The sequence below is a fragment of the Equus przewalskii genome, chromosome 7 (assembly GCF_037783145.1).
Source record: "Equus przewalskii isolate Varuska chromosome 7, EquPr2, whole genome shotgun sequence".
Classification (NCBI taxonomy): Eukaryota; Metazoa; Chordata; class Mammalia; order Perissodactyla; family Equidae; genus Equus; species Equus przewalskii.
Window position 1 is genome coordinate 67,406,257 of NC_091837.1, and position 16,582 is coordinate 67,422,838.

The following is a 16,582-nucleotide window of genomic DNA, read 5'->3' on the forward strand; positions in this document are numbered from 1 at the left end:
CCCAACCTAACCCCGGATGATCTGTCCACAGCCCAGCAGGAATCCTTCTGTCCAGCACAGCCCATTCGTGCTGGGACTCCAGAATCACACTGAATGGGGTGTGTTCCAGCTCCACCCCTCACCAGCTGGAAGTGGTGACTCAGTGTCCTTGTCTGTATAATGGGGGCAACGACAGCAGCCACCTCCAAGGCTTGAGGGTGAGGATTAAATGCAGCAATACACGTCAGGTGCCCAGCAGAGTGCCTGGCACACAGTCAGCCCCCAAGAGCGCTCAGCCATGGGCATCGCGCATCGAGATCCCAGCCAAGTCTCGCCCCTCCACGGAAGTGCCTCTGACTCCTACACTGAGCTCTGCAAGCACTTGCCATCTGTATCACACGATTTATTACCTAATTATACACTGTCTTGAAACAATTAGGGAACAATTCAATACAGCATAATAAAGTGCTAAATTGAATTCAGTCAAGTTCCTTCCAGCTCTGCACTATGATGATTCCAAACCCCATCTTGCACAGTGCACACTAGACGCACACACAGATCTCAGCCAGAGAGAAGGGCTCTGGCCCAGGCCCTCCACGCTCACTCAGCTCACTCTTCTGTGCAGCCAAGAAGCTCCTGTGTCATCAGCGAGGGGCTTGCTCTTTCTCCTGTGGCTGCTGCCACCCTCCCACCCGGAAAGTCCCCTGCACCCCAACCTGGAGCCCAGCAGCACAGGGAGAATGCCGTCCCAGGAACAAGTAGTTCAGGTGGGTGGCAGCCTGGGCCAGCTCTGCTCTAGATAGCTGAGTGTCTTTGCACACCACCTCTTGCCATCCCATCCCAGACTGGGAGGGCCAAGGCTGTGCAGAGCCTCAGACACGGGGCCAATGAGGTCAGCCAGCCAGGCCACATGTGGGCTGTGTCTGAAGCTAGAGGGTCTGGAGGACCCTGAAGATGCATGCACGGGTGGTCCAGCCCAGGGCTTGAGATTTGAGGAATACCTGAGCAAACCACAGAAAGGTTTATGTGCACTTGTTGGAGAGTTCTCTGTGTGTAAAGACAGAAAGAGGCTTTGGCCAGACACTTCCTACAGAACAGAGAGTTAAAGGGGCTATCAGGGAAAGCTTCAAGGAGGAGGTGGGGTGGGAGGTGGATACTGGCAGGAGGACAAGGACTTGGACGCGGAGCAGGATCCAGCTGGCAGAAGCTGAGTGAAGCCCTTCGTGCTGTGGCTGAGGGCTAGGCTGAGGGTCGGTGCCTGGGGACTCCTGCCTCAGCTGCCCTCAGCCCCTGTGACCGGGGTACCTTTCCCTGGGACATCGTGAGGCCGTGAACGCAGCACTGCCCACCCGCAGGATCAAGACCACCAAGGGTGGTGCTGACCCCCACAGCCCCACTGCCCCACTGTGGTCACTGGGCGGGCAGGCGGCTGGGCCAGGCCAGAGGGATCGAGCACTGAGCTGGCCACAGAGGACAAGTGTTCTCCCTCCCTCCCCTCCCCATCTACCCTGCCCAGAACTGCGAGGCTCTGTGGGGAGGGTTTGCAGTCAGTCGGTTATTACAGAAGTACATAATCTGCCTCCACTGCCTTCTCTCTACTTCTTATCCACCCCCTCCCCGCTCTTCAGTCTCCCTTTTCCCACTCTTCTACCCAGAACTCTCAGACCACCCTGCTACCTGCTCTTCTCAAGAGAGAATTCTGTGATCATTCCAAACTGTGAACGAGTTTATGATTCCAAAGTGTTTCCCCTTTCTGGGGATTAATTTCCAAGGACAGTGCCAAGAGAGGACAAGGCTTAATCCAAAGGAATAAATCTCTAAGGGGAAATTCAGGGACACTGACCTTTGCTTTCTTACCAATAGCCTTTACTATGTCCCTGCTTAATTCATTCTTTTATTCAGTTAACATTTACTGAGCACCTACTTCGTGCCACACTACTACCACTTCCTGTTTGTTCAAAGCACCCACTTAAGTAGAAGCTGATTTAAAATTATTCCTATCTGCTCATTAAAGCAGTTCCCTTGAGGATGCTTATTGGACAACATTTTTAGACCCAGACTTGAAATTAACAAAGCTATATGTCCATGCATATTTTGTAACACACACATTTTCCAACTTGGCCTGGACTTCCCCCAGCTCACATCCAACGAGAAGACCTGACCACAGCCTTTATGAGCACGGTCTGGCCCGGGTTTCCTTTGCGGTCCTGTTTGGAGTTTTCCAGACCTATCATTTGGACCTGCTCCTTCTCCTTGTGGCTCCGGGTTGAGTAGACAATTTGAGTCATTTGCTTTTATTGCCCCTCTTTATCCTCTGGTTATATATGGCCCCTCCTGATTTCCCTTCCAATGCTGTTAACAATAAATGATAACAGGTTGTACCACACTCCAACACACCCCACAACTATAGATAGCAAAACATGCCCCATGCTGAATCATCCAGCAGGTGAGCAACACCCCGAAGCTCGTCGCGTATTCCAGGCACAGAGAGGTGTTCACTGGGATGGTGACTTTCACTCTGCAGAGCACTTTCCGTGGCATCCTTGTTACACCCTCCCCCAAGTCCTGTAAATCTGCTGCCAGGAGCCGTCCCACCTAAAGAAGGCCGAGGTGAAAAATCTCCAACATACGGGTCAGTTCTAACTACATTAACCATTATTTCCCACATGTGGGAACTACACACATTGTGGTTCCTCACGTATATGGGTACTTTTGGGGCCAACCAGAAATTGGGATCTAAAATTCGAACTGTCCCAGAAAAACGTGAGATGTGTGGTCATCACCTTTTTTTCTGGGACTAAGGGAGTTCTTGGTCAAATGGCGGCTCCCCAGAAGGAAATCAACTCAGCTGGTGATGGCGTTGAACAAAGGCTGCCTTAATTCCCAAACCAAACTGACAGAGGCCAGCAGTGTCTCTGCCCACGACGGACCCCTGCTGACCTGTCGGGGGAAGGGGAGGCTGGCCTGAATCACTGAGAGAGGGAGAGAGGAAGGGAAAATAAAGGGAAGGGAGACAAGAGAGGGAGGAGGAGGGAGGGAAGTGGAGGAGAGAGGCCAGAACTGGGGACAGAGAAAGAAAAGTAGACCAAGAAAGGGTGGCAGGAAGAAAGGGAGAGAAGAGGTGGGGCGAGAGAGGCAGAGAAATTAGAGACAAAATTGTGGAAAGAGAGAGGAAAGAGAAAAGCTGCTGGCAGTAGAAACAGTTAGAAATGGAACTTGTGCAGTGGTCTCAGGCCAGGGTTGCCTGCCCAGAAATGGCCTCCCAGGGGCCTGTTCAGTCTTGCTTAGTTGATTAGCATTTCCTGGCCAAAACCTCTCAGTTACCTAGACCACCCCCCATCTGGGTGGGCGGGTCACTTGGCAAAAGGGCCAACATAGGAGGCTCAACATATGGAACAGACAGATTTGGACTCCACACTCTCCCTGGGTGACACCCCAGGGGCCACACGGCTGGCCAGGGTTTCCACCGCACATGGATGGAAAGAACTATGCTTTTAAAAGGCCAGAATAAGACCCTGACCCCTGAGGCCTCCCCCAACACTCCAAGGCCTGTCTGGGTTTCTGACATGGGAGCCACATCTTTTCTTTTTCAAAGCATTGAACAAAATCACACGTATTGGTGGACCCTGAAAAACACGTTTACTTCTCCTCTGTGGGATCAATTTAATGTTTTGGTGTCAAAACTAACAGCAATGAAAACTTGGGCCTCTTTCCCAAGGAAATAGATCTGAGAGTTAGCTCATATTTAGAAAAGCAAAAATTAAGGAACCAGTTTTTGGAACCCATCTGGCCACACCCAGCTCCAAGCAGACAGAACATCCTGCCTTGCCCCAAAAGTCCCCCACAATGCCCTCCCAGCAATGACTGTCCTTGTCTGAGAATAGTCCATTTTCGTTCATTCAACAAATATTTACTGAACTCCTACTCCTGAACATATAAAGTGTCCTTAATTACTGATTTTAGCTCCAAACACTATAGCAGACCAAGAAGAAACAACCACATGATTGTACGAAAGTCAAATCTCTTGGAAACGGTTCTTCCCAGCCAAAGTAAGCCTTGCCTGTGGGCAGAGTAGGAGCTGCCTGAGCAGTGGGATTGCAGAGGAGCAGGGAGCCCACGCCCAACACCCGCCCCCCATGCCACCCACCTCCGATGCCGCCCACCCCCGATGCTACCCGCCCCCCCCACACCTACACACACTTGCGGGCTGAGATCCGAAATCCCTACAGTAGGAATGGAGCTAATGCCCCTACCTCAAATGGAGGCTTGAGACCCAGACTCCCTGCCTCCCTCAACCCCCACCTCCCACAGAGAGGGGTCAGTGAGTCCCTACTTTGTTGTGGCTGGGTCCCAGCCCTCACCTCTCATGTCAAAGGAGATAAGTGGGATCCCAAAATGCAGTAAGTTCTGAGCCACTATGGGGAGCCTGCTTCTTCCCTGAGGGCAGCTCTGGGAGTGAGCCACGGGGCAAGGGCTGCAGGGTCACCCCAGGATGGGCTTCCTCCCTCCCTGGTCATTCGCCGGGGTCTGTACCTGGAGCTGCTGGAGTCACTGCCGCTCTGCACTCCTGGGTCGTCCGTGACATTAAAGAGCCCCGTCCAATTGGCCAGCTGGTCGCCACTCTGCCAACCAAACTGGAGGCCTCTGGCAAGAGAACGAGGCAGTCGGTACTCAACGCTCACGTGCTAGGTTCGGTCCGTCACCAGAGAGCCACGTTCTATCGTTGTGCCAAGTGACACACCCACCTTGATCACGCATTTAGTGCAGACGAAGGTGACATACAACCATGAGGATGATGGTAATAAACCGGGCCCTTTACAACGTTCTCTGCTCATCCACATCCACCCCCTCATTTTGCTTTTCCCACAGGCTGAGGTCATACTTGTACACCCAGGGAAACTGAGGCTTGGTGAGATCCAGGTCTCCTACCTCCTATGTGGCACATCCCTCAGTTCCCGCCTTAAAGACTCAGACAGACGAGTCGTCGCCCGGCGGCACTTTGTGGTCCTCAGAGGCCCAGACACATGCAAAGCTTTGAAGGAAATCTAGTTTTCCACACGTAAGGACCCTCCTCCTGGTTTAAGATGATGGACTCAACACACGTGGTTATGTCCGCTCCCTCCCCAAACTGACTGAAATGACAGCAAAGGAATAAGGGCAGAGCACGGGGAGGAAGGATAGGAGGGGGCTGGCGACAACATTCTGGAAGATGAAAAGCAGATGGGTAATTGCCTTAGACCAGAGAGAGTAGAATCCTGTCTACCTGTAAGAAGCAAATCTATTTGCCAGGCGCAGCTCAGGAAAGGTCAGGAATGGCGGGTACCTGGGACCACGGAAGGCAGGAGCGCAAAATGGAGCTGGAAGCAGGAGGATTGTTCTAGGTTTGTATAAGGAGCAGTTTGACAGGCCCCCAACACACACACACCCAGGTCCCCATCCTTAAGGCCAAGCATTCTGGGCACTGCCCCCCACCACCGCCCAGCCCACAGATGTCAGGAGGTTCGCTCTCTGGGGTGCTGACCCAAAGAAGGTCTGCACGGTTGCCCTCATAGACACAGAGACACTAAACTGAAAACAGTCGAGATGACCTGAAAGGCAGCTTCCTGGGTGCACGTGGCTTCAGAATGCTGGTCCCACCCATCGTGCCCTGCGGGATTGGCTAGGGAAGGGTTTCTTTGGGGGCCGGATCACTGTTTGTTGTGGGGCTGTCCCGTGCACTGCGGGATGTGGAGCAGCATCCAGGGCCTCTACCTTCGAGATGCCAGTAGCACGCCATCTCCCACCCTCCCGCTGTGATGATCAAAAATGGCTCCAGACACTGCCAGGTGTCCCCTGGGCAGCAAAATCTCCCCACTTAGGGCGGAAGCACTGTTGTTAGACAATGCCCATTGCACAGAGCTCCAAGGAACCTTCTAGAGACTGGTTTACCCTTAAATATGAACGAGCCGTTAAAGACCCCTGACATGTAAGAAAAGCTTTAACTTGAAAGGCAGAGAATAAAACAAACAGGGGATAAAAAGGAACTCAGGGGAAAAGAGACAGATGAAAGGAAAAAAAAATTTTAATAAAACCCTAATAATAAATAGCCTCTAAGCTAAGGGAACGGGATAGCGATGGTTGTCTGGCCCACCCATATCTGCCACAAAGGAGCTGAGGGACCTTCGGCAAGTCTCCACAACTCTCTGTTCCCATCTTTCAAGTGAGGAGAACTGGCCCATGTCTCTAGAGTCCTTGACTGAGAGGATCATGAGCTGAGCTGGCTCCTCGATGCCCACCCACCTCCCTCCTGGGAAGTCCAGATCGCCTCCCAGGCCTGTGAGCCTGAGTTCCAGCCAGACTGGGCTGAGGAGGCCCCTTAGGGCCCATCTAGCCGAAGGCTGCTCACATGAGGTGCTTGATCGATGCTTTGCTGAGTGACCCTGATTCTCTTCTCACACTCAGGCTCCACGGCAGAGGGGAGCTGGCCCGGGAGAGGAAGAGGCACAACTCACAGGACAGAGCCTGAAGCCAGAGCCAAATGTGTCCATTTCTTAGTCCATTCAGAAAACAGCAAGACCCTTGCTTCCTCCTCCCTTTTTGTCCCATAGTCCTATACTTTTTCCACACACACAAAAAAAAGACTTTTCCATTATCCAATATTTTTAATATTATTAGAGCTGCTGCCTTTGCTGTAGATCATTTAGCGATGAAGTTTTTATATAACACAAATCATGGACTATAGTAAAATGAAGGGGCTTGCCTAAATAATCTCTGAGATCCTCTCCCATTTTGATTAAAGATCCAAAGTCACAGATTTCTAACATGGGACTTGTGGCACTGGAAGAGGCCAATAGAGATGATTTTACAGGGGCGCAGGGTGGTGGCTGCGTCTGGAGCTCTCCATTCACAGTGTGTGGGTAACTGCACCAGCTGCCATTGCATATGGTGGGCCTGGGGACAGGCGTCAGCAAGTGCCCACTCAGATGTGGGAATCACCAGGCAGGTTGAGCCAAAGAGGCTGAATCTGTGGGTGTGGGGCACTGGGCACTGTGGACGCTTGGGTTTCCTCAGGAGCCAGAGCCCAGGACTCCAGGCACAGAGTGGGGCTCAGCGTGCAGCCCAGATCACCAGAGGGCTGGCCAGGGGCCTCAGGATGAAATGGCATCTGCCTCCCATCCTCACAAGCCCCCTCCGAGGAAGGTCATGTGTCAGGCTGTGGCCTCCTCGGGCTCTGCAGGGGAGACTGAAGCCGCTGTCATTCCTACATTCTTCAGGTCAGTAGAGGACAGGAGGGCAGCCACCTCCAACTGTTTCCAGATCTTCATGCATTCCCTGCCCAGCCAGCCTGAACAGGGCCATCAGAGAGAGCTTCCTAAGAAGCATGCCAGTAACACCCCTCCTCTGCTCCAGAACCTTCCAAGAATCCCCAATGCCAAAGGACAAGGTTCCAAACCCTCAGCTCAGGGGCCCTTCCAGCAGCTGCCTGCAGCTCTGCCAGCACCCCAGTGCAAACATCTGCTCCGTGAGCCACTGTGGCATTTCAACTCTCCCACCTTAGCTCTTAGCATTCCCACTCCCCTCACCCCATGCCCCCACTCACCTAAATCCCACCCAACCTTAAAGCCCAGCTAAAGGGCCTTCTCTCCCGAGCCCCCTGGGCCCGCTGCCTCGGAACCAAGTTAGAACTCTTCTCATAACTGCTCTGGCACAGCTCTTTCTGCCCTGAGTCCCTGGTCCCCTTTGCCGGCCTCTCTGTGAGTGTGTCATCCCTACCCACTTATAGTGCTCTCTAGAGAAGCAGCATATCTAAACCTGATATAAAATTGCCTTACCCAACGTCCTTTAAGCAAGTGGAGTGAGGAAAAGGGGCTGACTCGGGTGCCTTTAGGTTCCAGAACTCTGGGATCCCCCCCTCCCCAGGGTCCCCCTTGAGGAAAATTAGAGCAGGAGGTTTTTGCTGTCCCAGGAAAGAGGAAGAAACAGGAGACAGGGCAGCTGGGCACACCCTGCAGATTGCTCACTGGGTCAAACCCTCCTGGGATGGAAGAACGGGTTGTGGACACAGAGCTATTCCCAAACTCTCACCCCAAGAGATGAGTTTCAGGATACAGAATTCTAGGAATGTTAGTAATGGGCACAGGGCAGGGAGGGGTGTGACGTGAAAGGCAACAGGGGTCTCTCCCTGCCCCCAAAATATCTTACCCATGATCTGTTACTCATACCTCCCAAAGAACGGCATTCTTTCAACCAACAGTTATACATGGTCTTCTTCAGGGCTAGCAGACTCTGCAGTCCTGAGGGCTCAAGAACTGACAGTCTGTTCATCTAAAATGGCCACCTGTGCCTCAGGGGAGGCGGTGAGCACTGGCCAGGGGGTCTGAGGTGCTCTAGGGTGGGGTGTGAGGAGCCAGAAAAAGCAGAGAGCCAGAGGAGGCCGGGCCGAGGCTGGACTAGATAGGGCTCCTCTCAGAAACTGCCAGTCCTCACTGAGGAGCCAGTGGTCCCCACTTGCTGAGCAGCCTTTGGGAGATTTCAGGCCACAGCACCAGTTTGAGAAGGGAGAAATTTCTGGATAAGCAGGCGTTCCCAGTGCCTCTCAGCCACACACACCTGCAGCTGCCACGTTCCTTTAACACTGGCCCAAAGGTGGCCACTTTCTCCAGAGCCCTCATAACCACACAGGCAGGTGCCTCCTCCCCAGCAGCACCTGTCTGCAAAGATTCCTGGACAGACCCCCCCACCCAGAGCCTACATTCCACCATTCACTGCGTAACTCCTGGCATGTTACCTCCTGAAGCCTCAGTTTCCTCACCTGTCAAAGGAGAGGAATAACCCTCGACCTAAGGATATAAACAGTGCACAAAAGCAGACCTATAAATGCTAACAAACGTATAAAAGCTTAAATCTAATAATATATAATTTCAAGGCCTATAACTCAATGTTCTCTTCCAGGAAGATAAGGATGCAGTTGGCAGACACAGTGAGGAGTCTTACTTTCCACTTCCACACCCTTTTGTGCTTTTTGAATCTTATACATGCATACATTACCTTTTCAAAAAATAATCATAAGACAATTTTGGTGTGGGTTTAATCTCACTAGTAACAAAAGACATGCAAATGAAAGTAATGTAATCCTTATTTTTTAACCTATCAAGTTGACAAAATATACCTAATGCTAATGCCTTGGGCTGGTCATTGGTGTCAAGCACCTTTCTGGATGAGAATTTGGAACTGCTGTGGTGGTACTAAATGATGGGTGGGGCTATGTGGCCCCAAACGTCATATCTATGAAGTCATTTTAAATGACATGCAGAAATCATTAACTTTAAGCAAAAAAAAAATTAGAATATATGTGTAAGTTCACTATGATTTTATCTCTTTAAAAAAATGCTTACAGGAAAACCTGGGAGAAAACACACCCAAAAGCAAACATCTCTCTGAGGGTGGTATGATGAAGGATTTTTTTCCCTGCTTCTTTGTACTTCTCTGTCCTTTCTAAAGCTTTACACGTATCATTGATGTATACATGTATTACACTCATTAATGAACATGTACTATTTTTATAATCACATAAAAAATAGGAACAATCTAGCCTCAAAGCAACACAACGATAAAATAATCACAGACAACTTTATATCCTGTTTGGAGAAGCACAGTAGGTCCTCCGTATGGACCTACTGATGGACCAAATGATTCTTGAACTTGCTCAAGTAAGAAAATACTAGATGCAAAAGCTTCTGGTAACTCTGCAGGCTGCACAAACAGGAGGGATGGCGAGGATGGCAGCTGGTATCAAGACAAAAGGGAAACATGAGGAGGAGAAGAAGGCCAGGGCAGGTTTTCACAGTGAGATCTGAGGGGTGGAGTTGTTCCATAGGTTTTCACACCCTTGTGCCCAGTAACTGCTGCCACCCAAGCGCCTCTAGGTGCTACTGACCTGCTGTGTGAGTCACCCAGACTGCAGCCCCCTCTCCTCCCCTAACCCCATGTGGAGGACGGGGACCCTAAGTAGCTGCAGCAGCTGGGCTGAAAGCCCTTCTTGACTCAAGTCTTGACCAAGAACAAAGCCAAACCCACCTCTTTTCCTTGAGTCAACTCCGTCTCAAGCCAGTGTGCCGCCAAGAACAGGTGCCCTTACCTTCCCGATGGACCCCGCCCTGGCCATGAGAAGCCACTCTCATTCTATGATATTAACCTCTAAAGTCAGGCATGGTCCCATAAGGCCTCTACTCTCCCTCAACAAGTCAACATCTTCACTCTCCTTGGACCATTTAGACTGTAACACACCCTGGCTAAAACATCCAATAAAAATCCAATTAAAAAAGCATACATTAATACTTTATGTTCCCACAAAGCGCTTCACTTCCTCCAGGGAGAAAAGTCAAGCCTCTGGGGCCCAGAGAATGAGTGGAATGGAGGCAGCAAGAACTGGGGGTGTATGCTCTGCCTGCCAGGGCAGGTGCCCTGAGCTCCAGCCCACTGTCGCCATATGGGAAGGTAGACCCTGTGTTGCTGCTCTGTTCATTTTTCCAAGAGATGCTGGAAATCCAGACTTTTATTTTTAATTTTCCAATTTTTAAGTGCCGCCCATTAATTCAAACTTGAAACCCTGTACAGACCAAATACTCAATGCTGCAGGCTGCATGCAGCCTGGGGACCCCCAGTGGCAGCCCCGACTGAGATCATCTTACTCGATCCTGACCCTAGTCCTGTGAGGGAGGCCGAGCAGGGATCATCCATCACAGCGGAGGAAAGTGAGGCACAGAGCAGGAAGCTCCCACTCAGCCAGCTGTTGGCACAGCTAAGCCTGGAACCCAGGAGTCCTGACTCCCAGTTCAGTCCTCTTGCCACCAAAGTTATGGATCCCATCTGTCGAGCCAACTGTGCACAGCACATCTTGGGGTGGTCCATCTTGGGGGCTGGGTCAGCAACCCTCAGCCTTTTGCCTCATGCACTATAGACGTGCTCCCCATCGCAAAGGCACCCACAGAGTCAGCCGAGGTGAGAGCAATTCCAGAGCCCAGCCTGTAAACACCTCTTTCCCTCTCAGGCGACATGGCATATAACAGGAATGCAAATGACTGAGCTGCTATTCTTACAAGGATAACCTTGAGTCTGCTCTATTTGAAAAAACATAATAAAAGAAGAAAATCATTCACAAAACATCAGTGCTTAACTCTCCTGGGAGGATGATCTATTGAATTATTCATTTTTATTTTCCCTCCCCCATTCCAGGAAGGTAGCTTGGCTTTTTTAGCCTCTTACTGTAGGGCCATGTGGGTTGTGGGGGCAGAAATCTTCGCAGTTCACTGAGGAAATTGTGCTAGGCCATCCTGGAGGAAGCGGGAGCGCCCCCGGGTCCGGGGAGGGGTGTGGAAGTGGTGAGACCATGGCTGAGCAGATTCCTCAAGTCCAGGAAGCCCACTGTGGTGGTCTGCGGTTCCTCCTCCATGTCCTCCCTCTAAATGGACAGCAGGGCTGCAGAAAGCTCGCCACTTGGGGCACCGCGGGAGCTGGACCGGGGAGTGCCCCCAACTCCTGTTCTACACAAGCCTCCAGGACCTTCACACGATCCTGGGCGAGTGGACGGAAGGCAACTCAATTGATAGACTCAATTTCCCACCACCTGGTGGATAAGGTTGATTCTTTTGCTTAATTAAAAGAAAATGAGGAAGTCAGCCATTTCTTTCACACCAAGCTTGTGAAATGAAATGTACAACCACTCGTCATTATTAATCAGCAAATCACTTGCATTGTACCTCACAGCTGACTGAGGACATCTTTCCTTTATCAATTCATGCTATCTTTATTTTATTAAATATATGCATGCACATCCAATATTTATTTCATTATGTTATTCTATTCTTATCAAACAGCCATGCCAGGCTGCGTGCTGGGCTTCAACAGCAAACAAACCAGGAAAGGCCTTGCCTCAACGACACCTAATTTCTACCAGAAGGAGACAGATACAACAATGAACTCATAGGGACACAATATGCAAAGTGTCAGATGGTCAAAATGCTGTGAGAAAAAATAAAGGGAGGCGAGGGGGATAAGAATTTGGGTGGGTAAGGCGTGCTGGTCCACAGAGGGGCTTCTCTCTGACAAGGTGACATCTGAGCAGGACAAGAAGTGGGTGATGAGGGGGCAGGTGGATCCTGGGCAAGAATGATCCAGGGGGGACCAGCACCTGCAGTGGCCCCGAGGCGTGAGTATGATGACTTCTTCTAGGGCTGGCTGGGTGGTCCATGCAGCTGGGGCCGAGTGAGCCAGGGGCAGGTGGCAGGTAATGTGGCATGAGTTCAGAGAAGCAGCGCCACCTCTCTTGGGTCCCTCAAAGCCATCTAGGAGGGAGGTTGGCCCAATGTCATCTTCTGAGGAGCAAAGGACTCAGCTGGGTCGCCTGGGAGTCCCTGAGCTAGGACCTTCCCGGGGTGTCCAGACTGCCCTCCTCCTCCCACAGTCCTCTGCCCTGCCCAGGTCCACGTAAGGAGCCAGGGTGGGAGGTTAGGAAAGGCCTCCCAGAGAAGGTGCCCCCTTCCCGCCCAGATCAAAGCGGAAATGCCTGCCAGCTGGGAAGCCCTTTCAGCGGGATTAATGGGCACAACTACCAGGTTCCACGTTCCTCCTTGCCTGCCCTCGTTCCTGACTCACTAGTGACTCCCGTTATTTCCTGTGAACGCCAGACGGTAACGTTCCCCCCAGCGGAACCGCAGGGGGAAAGGGAAGTGGGTTCATTCCCCAGGGTTTGCCTGTGGGGCCTTTCATTTGGGGCAACAGAAAAGATGCTGCAGGTGGGAGCATCCCGAGGGAGGAGAGGAGTTTGGGGGGCTCCCCAGGCTGGCCCCCCCACACTCTCCACCCTCAGAGGGGAAAAGGGAGCGGGTGGCAGGCACTCAAGTGGGTGGGGAAATCTATGGGTGGCAGAGGGTTGGCCCTGTTGAGACACCCTGGGCCTGGGACCCAGGGTCCCAGTGAGCAGAAGGAGCCTCCTGGATTCCAAAGCTGTCCACGGTTCTGCGGAGGCCACTGGCTAAGGAGCGGCTGGGGCAGGACCCAGAGGGGTCCAAGTACTGGCAGCACCAAGGCAAGGGCAGGAGAGGGTGCACACAGGGGCACCCGGCCATCGGAGGGGTCCAGAGAGAAACCACACAAGCGCTAGGCACAGCTCTGAGACCACCTCGCCGCCCCAGTCTCTGCACTGCAGGGGAGCCCGGGGCCCCCAGGCCGACCTCCAAATGGTCCTGCTGCCTAGCCTGGCATTCCAGACCTCCACTGCCTACCCTACCTTACCTCAGCACTAGGCCCAACAAGTGGGGACCTCAGGCCACCCAATAATGTCATGCCTCTTCCAACTATTCTTCATTAAATATTTGGTCAACATTTATATCAAGGAGGGGCTGCCTGCAGGAGCCTGGGGTGGCAGGGGAGCATGAGGGTACACACACTTTCCAGCTCTCCTCTAGCACTCAGGCCCCAAACAGTGCACCCCAGCAAACAGAATGGGGACCCCTTCCTTCTTGGAGGGCAGTGAGTGATGTGGACATGGGTAGCAGTCCCCCGAAATACTCATCCCGGCATTCATTCCAACCACTCTCGGTCAAGAGCTCCCACTCATTCTATTCTCTCCAACTTATCACATGTCTCTATTCTGCATGTGCACGTGTGCCAAGGTTAGTCCCCACACTCTCCCTCAAGCCTTCAGAACCCAGTCCAGCTGAATTTCTCCAACCATTTCATTCCTGCCCTGGCCTTTGAGTGGCTAGCTCCTCTGACTGTTATGGGTTGAACTGTCTCCCCTGCAAAAGTCATATGTTGAAGTCCCAACTCCCAGCATATGTGACAGTGACCTTATTTGGAAATAGGGTCTTTACAGATGTAATTAGCCAAGATGAGGTCATATTGGAGTCGAGTGAGCCCCTAGTCTCATATGACTGATGTCCTTATAAAAAGGGAAAATTTGGGGCCAGCCCAGTAGCATAGTGGTTAAGTTCGTGTGCTGTGCTTTGGTGGCCCAGGGTTCATGGGTTCGGATCCCAGGCACAGACCTACACACGGCTCATCGAGCCATGCCATGGTGGCGTCCCACATACAAAATAAAAGGAAGATTGGCACAGATGTTAGGTCAGGGCCAATCTTCCTCAAGCAAAAAGAGGAAGATTTGCAACAGATGTTAGGTCAGGGCCAATCTTCCTCCCCCCAAATAAAAAAAAAAATTAGAATAAATATAAAAAATATTTTTGAAAAAAAAAGGGTGGGGGGAATTTGGACACAGACACATACCCAGGGAGAAGATACAGGCATGTGAAGATGAAGGCAGAGATCTATAAGGCAAGGAACACCAAAGATGAGGAGCAAACCACCAGCAGCTGGGGCAGAGGCATGGAACAGATTCTCCCTCACAGCCTCAGAAGGAACCAACCCTGCTGACACCTTGATCTTGGACTCCCAGCCTCCAGAACTGTGCAGCAGTAACTTTCTGTCGTTTCAGCCCCCAATCTGTGGTGCTTTGCTAGAGCAGTCCTAGCAAACTGATGCACCTGGAGTTGTCTCTTTAATCCTCTAGGGCAAAATCTTACTTTTCCTTCAAGACTCCACTTAAATCCTCACCCTTGTCCAGTGGTTCCCAAACTTGACTCTGTGGAACCCTGGGGCACCCTTTGAGCCTCTGCAGAGGAAGGAGGAGAAATGGTACAGGGTGGGGTTGAGGGAGAGGGAGCCAAGTGGGGAGGACCAGAGCCTTTACCCTGCTTCAAACGAGTAACCTTCTTTCTCGGTTTAAGACACACCTTTCTATTCAGTCCTAGGCCATAGCGATCTCTCTGTCTCAGCACTCCAGCCCATTGGCTCTTAGTGTACTGGAGAGTTTGTAAACTTTTCACGTGTACTGGGTCCCTCTCCCCTGATGGCCCCTTGAGAGCAAAGCTGCTTCATACATCTTGGTAACCAGCGGTAGAGCTGTGCCATCCAACAGAAATATACCAGGAGCTACATACATAATTTACAATGTTCTAGAAGCCATATCATAAAAAAATAAAAACACGTAATAAAATCACACAGAACTAAATACACACAGATACACAAATGAGTGCATGAAAAACTGGGGAAATCTGATTAAGGTTGATGGATTGTATCAATGTTAATTTCCTGGTCGTGATGTTAGACTGCAGTTTTGCAAGATGTTACCACTTGGGGAAAGAGGAGAAGGTATACAGGTTCCCTCTGTATCATTTCTTACAACTGTGTGTGAATCTACATTTCTCAAAATAAAAAGTTTCTGAAGAAGTCAAAACAAACAGGGGAAATTAATTTTAATAATATATTTTTATTTAACCTAATATATCCAAAATATTATCATTTCAAAATGTAAAAAAATAATGAGATATGTTTTATATATATATATATATATATATATATATATATATATTTTTTTTTTTTGTATTATGTCTTCGAATCTAGTGTCTATTTTGTACTTACAGACAGTACATCTCAGTTTAGACTAACCACACTTCCAGTGCTCAGGAGCTATAATGGCCAGTGGCTACTACAGTGGACACCACAGGTCTAGTGCATAAAGGGCACTCAGTCTATGCTTGCTGGACGAACGAATGAGTGAATGAATGAGTGAGTGAGTCAATGAATGAACCAATTCATCAACCTGAACCAAGACGGCAGAATGGCACTTCACTAGCTGGTGGGCCCTGGGTGGGGCCACAGTGTGGACATCAGCTCTGCAGGCACTGGTGTGGGACGGGGACCCAGAGCAGTGAGCTTGCATCAAAAGGACAGCAACACAGCCTGACAGGGAAGAAAGAGAAAACACTTGGAAATCCTTGCCTCCTTTAAGGCTTCTTTTGGAGGTGTGGTTTATTTTCAGGGAAGTTGCAACGGTGATCCTGGGAAACACGGATCCCTGGACCGATCTTGCAGGGGAGTGAGGGGGAGGCTGGGGCTTCGTTTGGTCAGAGACGGCATAGGCAGCGCCAATCAACAGGATCTCAGGCTGGAGTGAGTATGGATGTACTTTATTCTCCCAATAACCCCAGCACCCTCTATGTGTGGCATCCAACTCACATTTCCTGGCTTACCTGCCTCATTTCCGTACCCCACTGTCCAGGGGTTCTGCAGGACCTGTGGCCCCTCTCAAAGGAGGCTGGCAAAGCCAGGCCCAAGCCATTCTCCTGAAGGGCTGGCCCCTGTGACCCACACCCTCAGAGCTGGGAGAGAGAAGAGCCATCTGGGCCACCCGTTCACATTGCATAAGAATATCTGAGACCAGAGAGGCCACTGGTCTCACAGAGCACTAGGGAATAAAAAGAAATTGAAAAGCCTTCGATGGCTTCCATCACCTGCTCCTCCAGCCTCAACACCCAAGCCTGTCCCCTGGATTCCCCCCAAATCCAGTCTCTGACACCCCCTAGTTCTCTGAAGCCCACGTCAGATCACCCCTGGCTACTCACCACACTGACGGCTGTCTCCTTAGAAACCTACAAGGTCACAGTCTATGCCACATGATTGCGAATTTATTCATACACTGTCTTACATATTTTTTGTCTTTTAAGTGTTTTGTAAGTTGCTCAAGGACATGTACCATACCTAATAATTCTTTAGTAACATCTCCTCT

At 50.9% G+C, this 16,582-nt stretch overlaps 1 protein-coding gene across 2 annotated transcripts in view; it reads right to left on the reverse strand.

Moving 5' to 3' along the window:
* The window catches only part of ST8SIA5 (ST8 alpha-N-acetyl-neuraminide alpha-2,8-sialyltransferase 5), a 70,279-nt gene that overhangs the window by 40,075 nt on the left and 13,622 nt on the right, over positions 1-16,582 (reverse strand). Inside the window, exon 2 of one of the 2 annotated variants that reach the window (XM_008525206.2) lies at positions 4,513-4,623. The exons of the other annotated variant lie outside the window; for it this stretch is intronic. Within the exon in view, the coding sequence (XP_008523428.1) occupies positions 4,513-4,623 (111 nt within the window). The remainder of the gene's footprint in view (positions 1-4,512; positions 4,624-16,582) is intronic. 2 annotated transcript variants of the gene reach the window in all.